Source organism: Osmerus mordax, chromosome 4, assembly GCF_038355195.1.
Source record: "Osmerus mordax isolate fOsmMor3 chromosome 4, fOsmMor3.pri, whole genome shotgun sequence".
Taxonomy (NCBI): domain Eukaryota; kingdom Metazoa; phylum Chordata; class Actinopteri; order Osmeriformes; family Osmeridae; genus Osmerus; species Osmerus mordax.
In genome coordinates, this window is record NC_090053.1 from 3,704,563 (window position 1) to 3,717,828 (window position 13,266).

General features: G+C 43.8%; 1 protein-coding gene across 1 annotated transcript; it reads right to left on the minus strand.

Moving 5' to 3' along the window:
* Positions 1-326: 326 nt before the first annotated feature.
* Positions 327-11,374, minus strand: LOC136941630 (potassium/sodium hyperpolarization-activated cyclic nucleotide-gated channel 3-like). The gene is made up of 8 exons (XM_067234166.1): positions 10,725-11,374; positions 6,729-7,152; positions 6,016-6,177; positions 5,164-5,382; positions 4,283-4,429; positions 3,547-3,787; positions 2,209-2,373; positions 327-1,918 (listed from the first exon to the last, which is right to left on the minus strand). The coding sequence occupies exons 1-8, from the start codon at positions 11,372-11,374 to the stop codon at positions 327-329; spliced, it is 3,600 nt and encodes a 1,199-aa protein (XP_067090267.1).
* Between the last annotated feature and the right edge of the window lie 1,892 nt (positions 11,375-13,266).

Here is a 13,266-nt window from a genome sequence, read left to right on the forward strand (position 1 = left end):
ATCACAATTCACAGAGTGTGGTACAATACACGTACAGTTTATTGTATGACTTTTCTGATGCAGTTTTACATGTACAGTATTCACAAATACATATTTGCTGTGCACCACTGTATTCAAAGTAGCAATGTTCTATAGAAAACCCTCACCTTTGACCCTTTACCTCCCTTCATTCACTCTTAGTAGAAAACATAGCTAAGTCAGAGACCTCCAATATAGATGTGTTCACAAACTCTCCTCCTTTAATATAAAATACTAGGAGTGAAAAAGACAATGCCGTGAAAGGAAAAACAACTTCCCAGACATTACAGGCAGGGCGTTTCATCGCCTCACATGTTAGAAGGGAGTTTGGAGAGGCCGTGCTCCATCTCTGACGTCTTGGCAGGGGACCCGCCGTGACCGGGCTGGGAGGGTTGAGCTCCGGAGAACTGAGTGTGAGGTCCGGTCCCTGAGAGCGTCTGGCTCAGGGGCGCCACGTGCCCGGGGATGGGACTGTAGGGTCTGCTGACGGCTATCGGGGACGTAAAGAACCCACCTGATCCCTCTGAGGAGTAGCCCATGCCCAGAGGCTCTCCCTGAGGCAGGAGGTTGTGCGAGGAGGAGATAGTCCTGACTTCCTGGGTGAAGAGCTCCAGCAAGGACTCTGCTCTCTCTCTAGGGGGATCGATGACCCTGCCAGGGCAGGGGCTCTGGGGGGTGAGGGAGAGATGCGAGCCGACAGCACTAGGGGGGTCACTGTGAGACCCAGTCTGGGCTCGCACAGGGCTCTGAAAGATGGGACTGTGGGATGTGGGTGTGTAACAGGGCGAGGCGTCTCTAGAGCCGTACTGAGCCAGAGACGCTAGCGCGGAATGCTCCGGGAGAACCTGCGGGAGCAGGACTGACTGCAGGCTCGGCAGACTTCGCTGCATGAGGGAGGACGGGACCTTAGCTCCAGTGACTGGCTGCTCGTGCAGATATCCGCCGGGGAATTGAGTGCCGCTGGTGAACGAAGAGTGAGGGATGTTCAGACCAGCGAATGTCCGGCCCGCTCTCTCATGACTGGATTCCATCTGCTGAGTGCTGCTGGCGTGAGAGGACTGCAGCTGGCTTAGTATGGGGCTGACTGAGCTGGAGATCAGTGGGCTTATCCCGGAAGCAGAGGGGGCTGGGAATCTCCCTGACGGCCTCCCTGCTGACCCCTGCAGGGGATGCCTGGCCGGCTGGGCTGGGGTGGATGAGGCGCAGGAGAAGGGCTGAGGGTGGAGTTGAGCTGTGCAAATGGAGGGTGACCTCCTTAGGGAGGCCTGTCTCATGGGGAAGGAAGAGGCTGAACTGAGCTGGGTATGGGTATGGGTCTGGATGTGGCTCTGAAGCTGGGCCTGGATTTGGGTCTGGAGCTGGGCGTGCATGCTGCTGTTGGAGGTTGGTAGGGAGGTGGAGATAGGCGAGGTGCAAGCTGTGGAGAGATGCTGTACCCTGAGGGAGGCCAGAATAGGAGTGTCCACCCCGGAGCGGAACTTGCTGGAGCTAGCAGGGGAGCCAGGCCCCGAGCCACAGCAGCTGGCCGTAGGAGCCCCCACATGGACTCTCCTCATGTGGCCCGACGAGTCCTTGAAGGAGCCAGACATGGAGAGGGGGTGATGGAAGAGGATGGGAGGGAGCTGAGCATGGTGGCTCAAAGCCAGAGCCAGAGGGGTGGTGGTGGCAGCAGCCTGGAGGGGTGCCTGGACCAGGGGAGCCCAGATGACTGGGGTGGGTGAGGGTGGCATGGGTAGAGCTGCTAGGTTCTGAGCGGCTGCCGTCTGGATCAGCTGTGCGTTGTGAGCCATGTCTCTGTCGTGCTGCACGATCCTCTGGATGATCTCGTTTTCTTGGAGGTTGAGGGTTCCTGCGCTCAGGTGGTGTTGGACTTTGTGTCGCAGGACCGAGTTCCTTTTCCCTTTTGAGAATAGAATGAGATATAGTCATTACCGCCAAGACTGGTGAATAGTATTAGCTGGGTGACCCAATTAGGTCTTTTAAACACGTTAAAAACATTCCTTGTTTAGAATTTGGGTTGGGAATGTGCTGACATGGTCTGTCTTCCAGCTTGCTTTACTTTAACTAAATGTTTACGTCTCCTTTTCACACGTTATTAAGGGTATTGGTGACTGATCCACTTGGTTGATGGCACACTGTATAAAGGACAAACATGTTAGTTCCGGTTAGGTTGCTAAGTGCAGTCCTCACCTATTCGGTCCAGACGATCAAGAGCGACGGTCTCGAAGGCTCGTCTCATCATGGGGAATTCCTCCAGCACCTCGTTGAAGTTGTCCACAGACAGCGAGTAGAGACGACAGTAGTTGTCAGCCCTCACGCTCGCTGTCCTTCTGCCTCGAGTCAGCAAACAAATTTCTGTATGGAGACGTAAATTCAAATATGTCCTCTGTCTACTCACCGGACTAGCATACTAATAATAATAATAATAATTCATTTTTCTGTGTGAAGACAAGCAAAACAAGACAACAGTAAAATATAAAGACAAAGGATTGAACAAAACAGACAAACAGAACATTAAATAGAAAAAAACTAACATATAAGTCTAATAGTGGAGGGGAGGGAGCAGGGCATGTTCAGGTGAAGGCGAGGTTGAAAAGGTGGGTTTTGAGGGATTGTTTAAATAGTGCTATGTTGGGATACTCAATGCTAGTTTGTATACGCTATTTCCAAGATCGCATTAGCACAATTTCAGATTTTTTGACTTAACAGGTGGAAGGTACAGATCACTTAGAATTTAATTCTAGTTTAAAAAGGATCAACCCTAGGATACATTGTAAATCTTCATACTTCCAAAAAAATCTCTTAATTCTCTTTAAATATTTTTCCCATTCCTCTCTGTTTTAGTGCTTTCAGCACCATGTTTGAGAGCAGAGTCCAAAATTATATCACCACCATAAGATGATAAAACACAGAAAGAGCTGTGTTTCACAGATGGAGCACTTAATACTTTTTTTGCAGCTTAGAGTTTGTCCTGATTTCATCTGTTCTGCCAGATAAGGAAAATAAAATAACCCTCCATTTTATAAAGTTGGGAGTATTTTTCAGGACAGACATTTTACGGCTAAGGACACTCTGTCCCTACCTCTCTCTGTCCTCATTTCATTATGTTTATCTTATCTATTTACTGTATCGCGCAAACACGCAAGTAGAGAACAATTTCTCTAATATCAGTGCTGATATGTGTACATGTAGGTTTCATCAATAGACATTTCTGCTGTCGGATTTCCAATCTTCAATAGCGGTACTAATGAGTGGATCTCTTCATGTAAAGTAAAGCACACATAGTTGTTCACAATGGAAAAGCTGTTTGATTTGTTTGAGGCAGAGACGAGAAAGCTCTGCTCCCACTAAATCCCAAACGCTTTTAATTTTCCCATTTGAACTCGTCACAGAATATAATCTGATGAATCAATGGCTTATGTTTAAGAGGACTTTCCCCAGCTTCTGAAATATCTCAATTCACTGGTAGATCCCTTGGGTAAAATATAACAATGCATCCTCACACTCAGAAACCAGATATACACTTACCCCCAAAATAGGACCCATCTGACAACTTTGTGTCCTTGATGCTCTTGGTCAGCACGCTCACCACCCCGTGCTGAATGAAGTACATCTTCTGGCCGATGGTGCCTTCACGGATTATATAATCCGCCGGTTGGAAGACCTCGAAACGCAGTTTGGTCAACATGGAGGTCACAAAGTTGGGGTCGGCGTTGGCAAACAGAGGCATGGATGCCACCAGCTTTCGACAGTTGAAATTGATGATCTCCTGCAATAACATACACATTCCAGAGGCTGCTCCAGGCCAAGAGTATGAACATATGACACTTCTATGAGAGATGTGAAAACAAAGGCTTAATTGTGCATGTTATTTTCTCGAATTGACAATAAAAAAAGGCCTGTCAGTAATTCATTCATTAAGTGGTAGCACAACTATGAATAGGTCTGGGAATTTGTAACCTTTAGCTATATCCATATATGGATGGTCATTTATCAGTATGATGCCAGCAAAGAGGTGGTCACATTAAATTCTACATATAAATCTGATATTTCTGGGTCTGTATGAAGTGCAGTTTTTCACTCATTTGACGACCAAAACGATTAACACTTAACATTAACTTGAATTCCATCTTGACTTGCTAAAGCGTCGATGCTCATGGTGGCACATAACAGCAGCCACAGCGTAAGAAGTTTGATGACTCAGCAGAAACCTTTTGGCTGCATCTGTCACGACAATGTACGTGACATGGCGGAAAGATCTAACCTCTCGGAGCGGTTCGTTCAGCTCATCTAAGATGCTCTCCTCGTCAAACATCTTGCCCTGGTAACGATGTTCATAGTAGTCATGGATCCTCTGCCTCATGCCGGCTGGAAGCTTGTGGAAAGACATGTACTGTTCCACCTGCTTGTACTGCAAAAAAAAACAAAAAACAGAACACATTCATGAGCGGAAGAGTTCATTTAAGAGAAGTGATCTGTGGGACATCTGTATTCAGACAGCTGTTTGTTAGGCATGTAGGTCATATTCACAGGCTACTCCTGTGCCTGTGAATTAAGTCCCTGAACACTAGCGTACCAAAACTGCTGTTGTTGTTGTACAACCATTTGGTAATTGCTCTGTGGCTTCAGTTGATCGGATTTGTTTGGGAGAATAGGGACTGTTCCCGACAGAATATCTGACTGGCAATCATTAGTATAGGCTGCCGCCCGTATTATGGAAAGGTGTGTATCCTAAGTAATGTCCTCAAAACTGTCCTGACAGCCCCCCCCCACACACACACACACCTGATGCATCAGATAAATTCAGCTGTTGTCAGCAGTCTGCATGTAATCATGTTTACCAGTCTGCCCTACAAGGACAGCCAATCCACCTCTAATACAAAAGTGTGGATGCTTTCTCCTGTTTTTTTTCACCTCTTAAATTCCCTCCATATTCTCCCCTCTTTCCTCTCACTCTTATTCTTGGGGAGGCCATTCTACTTGGATCCTACTTCCTTATTATATATATAATTTATTGCTTGTCAATTTTCATTATCTTCTTGACCTTTAGCTTTCTACAACTTTTTAAATAGTTTATAGTCCATTTTTATGGGCCAGTTTGTGACAAGCATATGCTGTCACTTTTTTTTCTTCGAAATCACTCACTTTCTCCTGGTACTGTCGTCGAGACGAGTCCAGGGATTGGATCAGGGCTGTGGCATGTCCTACAAACATGGCGAAGCAGGTGGCACCAACGATCATGCTGAGGATCGTCAGCCACACGTCAGCCATGCCAATAGGAGGGTACAGGCCATACCCAATACACAGCATGTGGCTCATGGCCTTAAAGAGGGCGTAGGAGTACTGCTGTCCCCAGGTGTCATTCTACAGGAGAGAGAGAGGAGTTGGGGGAAGGGGGAGGGGAGGTCGATGTCATAGATATATATAAAGACTAGATGTCTTACGGCGGAATTTAGAACGTCTGCACATGGCAGCCATCTTGCTACAGACAACTCGCTCACTCATAACATTGTGTTGATGCTACATGTACTTTTTAAATGACCATTACTTGCTCAATTTTCAACCGATTTTGAAAAGGTTTGGTTTGTTATCAACGTCAGAGATGTCCTTATGCCACTGCATACTTATGAATAATTATATATTTTTTTATATATAGAATAGAAGTATGCAGTGGCATAAGGACATCTCTGACGTTGATAACAAACCAAACCGTTTCAAAAAATCGGTTGAAAATTTTGAAAAGTTATGGTCATTTAAAAAGTACATGTAGCATCAACACAATGTTATGGGTGAGCGAGTTGTCTGTAGCAAGATGGCCGCCATGTGCGGACGTTTGACTCCGTTGTCCGGCAACGCGGACGAGACATCTACCCTTTATATATATATCTATGGTCGATGTCCTGTCCAAGTGGCTTTACTCAAGTGACCAAAGGTCACACATTTTTATGGCTGTAAAAGCATGTTCTTCTTTTTTCGTCTCTTCCTCGGTTTACTCACCACCATCTTGTTCCTGGTTACCCAGCAGTCTGATGGAAAGTCCTGCAGCATGGGTACCAGGAACTGCAGACAACCATCCCAGTGACACAGCAGCAGCATCATGGCAATCAGGTTGACAATGCGCACCATGGCGCTAGCCAGGTCATAGGTCATATGAAAAATCTATAAAGTACAGATTAGAAGCATTAATCAGGGTTCAATCACAGAACGTGAATTAATTTCTTAGTGTGTGCAAATATGAAATATACATTTGTGCCCAGGATTAACAAAGTGGTTTTGCGGGTCGCTTGTCATATGAGTCCCTCTTCCAGACTGCATTGTTCTTAATCTGCCTTAGACCACCAGTACAAGGGATATGCAGTGTTATGTAATCCTCTGCAAACGTCCCTAATGGCCCACAAAGGGGCTGTGATCTTGGTGGGAATTACAGGGAAAACATCATGCAAGGGACTATCCCTTTTTTCTCAGTGACCATTTGCAGGGGGAAGCCTGATGATGCAATGAGGTTAGAGATGGGTGAAATTCAAGATGATGTAGCTTCAAGGATAGAGTATGTAAAACCAAGGATAACTTTTGAGTGGTTATTATATCTATAAACTACAGTAAACATTAAAAGGAAATGTGAGGCACAGATTCTTCATTGCTCTTGCTGCCATGTTCACACACAGACTTCTATGTGAGACAGTAGGACTACATGTCCCAGCATGCCTTACCTCCTCCCACTGGTGGATGTAGCGGATTAGTCTGGAGAGGCGCAGCAGACGGAGCAAGCTGAGGATCTTGGTGAAGCGGACGATCCTCAGCGCCCGGGCCGTCTTGTAGAAGTCTGAATCTATGCGCGTCTCCACGATGAGGAAGATGTAGTCGACGGGGATGGAGGAGATGAAGTCCACCACGAACCAGCTCTTTAGATACTTGATCTTGATCTTCTGCGGGTCCAGGATGATCTCCGTGTTGTCCTCCTTCACGATGCCCGTACGGAAGTTGAGGACCAGGTCCATGAGGAAGAAGGTGTCGGATACCACGTTGAAGACGATCCAGGGAGGCGTGTGCTCGTCCTTGAAGAAGGTGATGCCCACGGGGATGATGATCAGGTTCCCCACCATCAGCAGCAACATGATCAGATCCCAGTAGAACCTGCAACCGGTTCAACCAGAATTTAAAGTCTGGCCAATCACATGATCATCATAACGTACTGTACCTTCACACACCTGCCGATGTGACTGGAAATAAGCTTCTTATTGTGTTGGTGTAAAACCATCCCTGTATATGGTATGAGCTTCGGTTTACAACGATTAGGCATGGATTAATGACTGTGGTGATATTTGAGAAGAATACTTGAGATTTAATATATGGCCCTTTATTCAGTCATAAAAATTCAATTATTGCAACTATGGTTGCAATTATTACATGGCTAACCAGTGAAATTGGGGTTAAAGCATAGATCTGCCTAAAGAACAGACCACAAAATATAATATCTTAGAAGAATGGAATGCTATATAACCATGTATGAAGAGGAGAACTACAGCTAAGCTTGAACTGTGTTTCTTATATACTAGTGTAATAATTGGACCAATACGCTGTTCCTATTGGTCCAGAAGACGTTCTCAAAAGTTAATAATACCGTTTATATACCTCCTGAAAGTTCGCAGGGGTAAATAAACATTTTTACCGACCTAGCAACAAGCTGTTGCCTTGGAGATGTAGCCATTGACCTTAACAACGTGGCATCTGCTCGGCAACAAAGTAGCCTAAATTGCCCCCCAAAAAACTAAAACAACCAGGTACCAAGTGTTTAGTTGTGTATTCCACTCCATCTCTTTGTTGTAATTGTAATGAATGTAAATGTATTGTAATGACATCCATTCACTTATTTAACTATTACAAGTCCATCTAATGGCAATTCAGTATGCATAAGCCACTTTTATCTCAGTATCCGATTGCACTATGTTGACCATTCACGCTGCTCATTATTCTTATTTTTATATATATTTTATTTTATATTTAAATTGTTGTATTCTTAGATTGTTTAGTTCTTAGAAATAGTTAAACTTTTGTACTTTTACTTAATTTAAGATCTGTATATGTTTAGTGTTTTGCACCTCCCTGCCACAGTAAATTCCGTGTTTGTATAACATACATGGCGAATAAACCGAATTCTGATTCTGATTCTAATTAACCAGCAATCGATTCAGGAGGAGAATGATACACACCACAGCCTAGCATGGATTAAAAGTTGAGCACACATCAGCATTTTGAAGCTGGCCTGCGAGGATGCATGCATCAACCCTTCCTTCTAGAATGTTTTATATTAAAATCACAGCATAACCTGTATTGTACAGCTATTGACAACTGCATATTCTGAAGGACATCTCCCATGTCTTCTTATTCATCCGACACAAAACCCAGCACATGAAGCGGATCACGTGCGAGAGGATATCTGCAGCCATACCTACAGTATACAGTATAAGCAGTAATGAAAAGTGAACAGTGATTGAATGGATGGATGCTTCAGTGGCCAAGTTTCTCAGCCTGCAGATAATAAATACACTTTTCAGCAGAGTTCAGAAGACCAATAAATGTACGCAGTTAAAATAATAGACCCACAGTGACACGGGGCCCAAGATGCATAACTGAAATAGTGACATGTTCTGCTTTCAAATGAGCTGGCCTGTTGCAAGTGGGAGGACAGAACACTGAAGAGTCCAGAGGACACTGTAACCTCACAAAAAGCACAATGCATCAAGGACAGGGCCACCATTTGTTATAATCAGCTTTCTGTTATTCTCTGCCAAACAAAGCATTTGCATTTTTGTTCATCTCTGCAGTGACACACTGGTCCTAATTGCACTTCCCCTCTCTAGCTAAATCCACCGTTATCTCCCAGGAGTCCATGTCATCTCCAGGAGTCAGCGCTCAGAGGCCAGATGTTGAGTAGTTAGCATTACCGCTCTGCACAAACAGCTGGACCGAAAGGGCAGTGCATTATGGCCCACGTACATACAGTCACCTCGCACCACCTCCACTTTGCGGGACATCCTCTAATTCCCTGAGGGTCATAAGCACACAGAGCAGTATGAAGAAGTCCTATCCGTTGGGTCCAGGAGACGAGTCTTATGTGGGTCGGAATCAGACAGGGATGTCAAAGTACACAAGGGATGGAGAGAAGGGAACTACAAGCAAAGTGAACACAAAAAGGCTTAAAAATGGTCAAAGAAGCTTAGATCAATCAGGTCAGCTGAAAAAGGGATCATATTTGTTCTGGGTACTTATTTCTTGTTGCCAGAGGAAAGTACAAGGATAACAGTGGTAACCTTGCTCAACGCTTTCCTATACACACACCTGTGGGCCAGGGCAGGACTGCGAGGACAGTGGAGTCCTGTAGTAATATTTACACCGCTTTTGATTTGAAAATCACAACTATGGAACTGACTAAATGCTTAATGAGGGAATTGACGTCTGCTTGTGATTTAGCAAACCGTGAAGTTAGAAATGTAGGTCCATTACATAAAGTATGTACTATGTTAAGAACCACAAAGTGCAAGTATGAATGCACCCTGGTTGTACGAGGATTTTGTGGAAGCTAAATCTTTAACTACACTAAATTAAGAATTTTGTTGAAGTTACCACCGTATTTGCAAATCTGGGTCTGTGATATTGAGAGTTGTCCACTACGACTTCAGCAGTGGTTGCATCATGTCCAAACCATTTCATTCTGAGCTGTAGAGTATTAGCTTCTACACAAACAAAGCCCAGGGCAGTGACACCTCAAACGCACAGCTGGTAGACCTATTTGCTTGAACGTCCTGATTTCTCACTCCCATCATTTTTATTCCAATCTCTTTCTCTGCTGCTGTGTTATGAGTGCTGTTCCCTCCCCAACCACACCATATCTGCTCCATTAGACTAATTGTGCTGTAATAATCTACTCTGGTGTGTGCTTCTAATATCTTGAATGGTCATGTTACCCTATTTTGATTACCACATTCCCAAGCCCCTGATGCACTCTCTGTAATCCATTGCCCTCACTAACTGATAAAAAAAGTGTAATTCAACTGAGTGGAAAAAACGGCAGTGACACACATCAGGATGGCCTACTGCCTAGTGAAATACGATAAGTGGGTACTTCAAGGTTAAATGTCATGAAATTAATATTTTAGTGTGTCTGTGACAATTGGAAATCTATTCCACATTCCATTTAATGTCTAACAGACATTTTATACATTAAGAATATTGGATTTTTTAGTCTCTACCTCTTTATCGTTCTTTCTCAATTACCACATGCATATTTTTTTTTATCGTTTTTTTGTGCCTATGAGCTAGTTGTAAGTGTAGCTGTAAGAGGATTTTAAATATGAGTTAAATCCTTTATCATGCAAGCCAACACTGAAAAAAATGGATTCCACGAGTCAAAGAAAGGTATGCTTCAATTAGTGATCATAGAGGCAAGTCAATTATTGGATCTATTAGCTAATATCCAATCAAACGCCTGTTTGGCACTATACCCTTGGCAACACCTTGGTTAAATAGGCTATTCATTTGAGTATATGACATGTGACTTCACTCAAACATATAGGCACACATTTTATGATTATTATATAGCAATATTGTAATATTATATCACCTCAGGGAGTTTTAGACCTGTCAATTTACATCAAACAAAAATACATGATCAGAGAGTTAAAGGTCATCTATACAACAAATAATACCTAAAATCACTGTATGGATGAATTATCCAGAATCCTGCGGATTTCACGCGCTCTCGCTCGTGCTCCACGGCCCTCTCACTCCCTAACATTCGCAAAGAGAACTTGTTGACTCCCGGTTGAAGCATCGCCCCAAACTGACGGTGCATGAAGCCCGCTTGATACAACCTGTCGTCGTCAGGCATAATTTGATCGGTTCCTTCTAACTTGATAAAACTCGACTGGTCAAAAAGAGACGCCGCGCCACCACGGCTACCCAGTGCTCCTTGTTCGCCCCCTGGGCCATGTTCTCCCAGGAAACTCTCCTCGTTGACACTAGCATCTGCCTCGGGGATAAGGCGCCGCTGCTCAGCTGGATCCGATCCCACCGTATGTCGGCCGGTGATGGAGGAAAGACTGCCTCTAAACAGGCGACAGTCCCCGTTCAAGTTGGTCTTCACGGTAACATCAGTTTCCAAGTCTCCGTTCTTGGTGTGACCAATGCTTTTGCAACTGCTTGCGGGGGACGGTGAGTGCAAATGCCTCAATCCAATACTTTTCTTTTTGGTGTCCTTGTCACCGCTATCTCCTTCGTCAGTCATAAAGGCTTTTTGTCCAATGTTTTGCGGCAAGCTGTAGAGACGTTTTCGCATGGAAGAATGGAATATCTCCATTATGTAAATAAAAATAAATGTGATTTAGAAGAATTCCGTGAACAAAGGGACGCAAAAAATGGAGCAATGACTAAACATAAATCTTACAGACTTAGTGGTTCAGAATTCAACAAGCAGTGACGGAGCATCAGCAGGGACAGGTCGAGTCTTTGACACTTGGAACGTGCTCCCGGTTTCAACCATTGAGATGTTCCATTAAAACGTGCCGCTTCAGTCCGACGATATTAGACATGAGATGCGTGAAATCCGAAAATCAAGGTGTACATGAGATCACACCAGGATGCATCATGCTGTGTGTAGGACGTACCAGAGTGTGTGATCCTCAATGACAAAGCATCTCATGCTCAAATATTTGAGTCCTGTCAATTGCAAACGATAACACGCATTCACGCAGTCCGTACCAGCATTCAAAAACCACTGACATCACTGATCCTCCACCATCCTCGTGCTCTCTAATAACGTGAATATTACTGGAGCTAATGGGGTTGCCATAGGAGCAAATACGGCACATGCGCCCAGCCCTTTCCAGTCTGGATATTTTAAAGGATGATTCAAGTATTTGCCGTTGTGTTGGTCACTTATTTTGACTTCATGGCTCGTTTTTTAACCCTGTTTGGAATTTAAAATGCCTGTGGTTTTCGGTGCTGAATAAAAGTGGTGTCTGTATAGTGCAGCTAGATAATTGTTGTAGGTTACGTTTTATTTGAAAAGTGATTAATTTGTGTTGTTTAGTTCCTACTCAAATTACCTTACAATCTGGAAACACTGAATACTTTGAATTCGTTGAACATTGAATAGCTCTCTAACTCACATGGCTACGTAGGCATGCATTGGTAGCCTACCCAATTAAATTGCAGTATTTGGTTAAAATGTAAAGAATGATAAAAACAATTCTAGCTGTCAATATTTCTATGGTAACACATTAACCTGCTAAATTGTGTGGATTCAATCTCAACCCCAAATGCCTGAAATGGATAGACACCAAAAATCTGTGTTCATTTATAAGCCATAGCCTGCTGATTACTGAAAACTGTTGAGTGCCCAGGATCTAGCTGCACACAGATGGTAATTCTGCACACTCATTGTTAAAGTCTAATTAATCTGATAGCGATTTATTTTCCTCTTTCGTGGAATGGTTTTGAAGAATATCTCGAAAAGACTCGCACCCAGAACAGAGACCTTTACATTTCTGGCTGCCTACATAGCTGGCTGTCTGTATATGATCACCAACTTTTTAAATAGAAAAGTGTATGTGGATTTTTGTATAAACTAAGTGTTTCCGTCTATATTTCTATGCTATCCTAAACCTCCATGAAAACATAAAAAAAATGCCTACCACTGAAACGTGAAATATATCATGTAACAGTCTAAATCCTGATGTTTAACAGCCTGACAGTTAATTGTACATCTTATTTTCTGAGTCAATGGTGCCCCCTCCAGGTGTGATTGTGCAGTTTCAGATGCGTTGCATACCAATTTAACAAAGTCCAATGGCCATGTGGATTCAACTGCTACCCCCGCGCTCATCTCAATTGTTTATGAAGTGACCCTTCTCCTGTTGAATCATTTCCTAGTGGTAAATACGTAAAAAGAGACGTATTTCACTGTCCTTAGTTTCAACGCTTCTCTCCAGTTTCATCAAATTGATTCTGCTGACGGACAGATGAGGGGAGGACGCCAGGTGCCACTGATTAGACACAGCCGTGCTCTTATTGCTGACAGAAAATAACTGGATGGTAACAATCATCACTGTTTAAATGGACAGTTCAAATTCTCAATTTGTTAATATCAAGACCGTCGCTGATTCCAAAACACTGTGTGTACTCGAAAAGGCAACATCTCGGTATGCTCATGTGCAAAGACCCGGTTCAAGATCCAAAGGAAGAAACTGA

Coding starts and splice junctions, on each gene's coding strand:
- LOC136941630 (XM_067234166.1), bottom strand. CDS start 11,374: ATGGAGATATTCCATTCTTCCATGCGAAAACGTCTCTACAGCTTGCCG. Junction 4,430..5,163: donor GACGACAGTACCAGGAGAAA/GTGAGTGATTTC, acceptor TTTTTTTTGCAG/TACAAGCAGGTGGAACAGTA. Junction 1,919..2,208: donor TGATCGTCTGGACCGAATAG/GTGAGGACTGCA, acceptor TATTCTCAAAAG/GGAAAAGGAACTCGGTCCTG.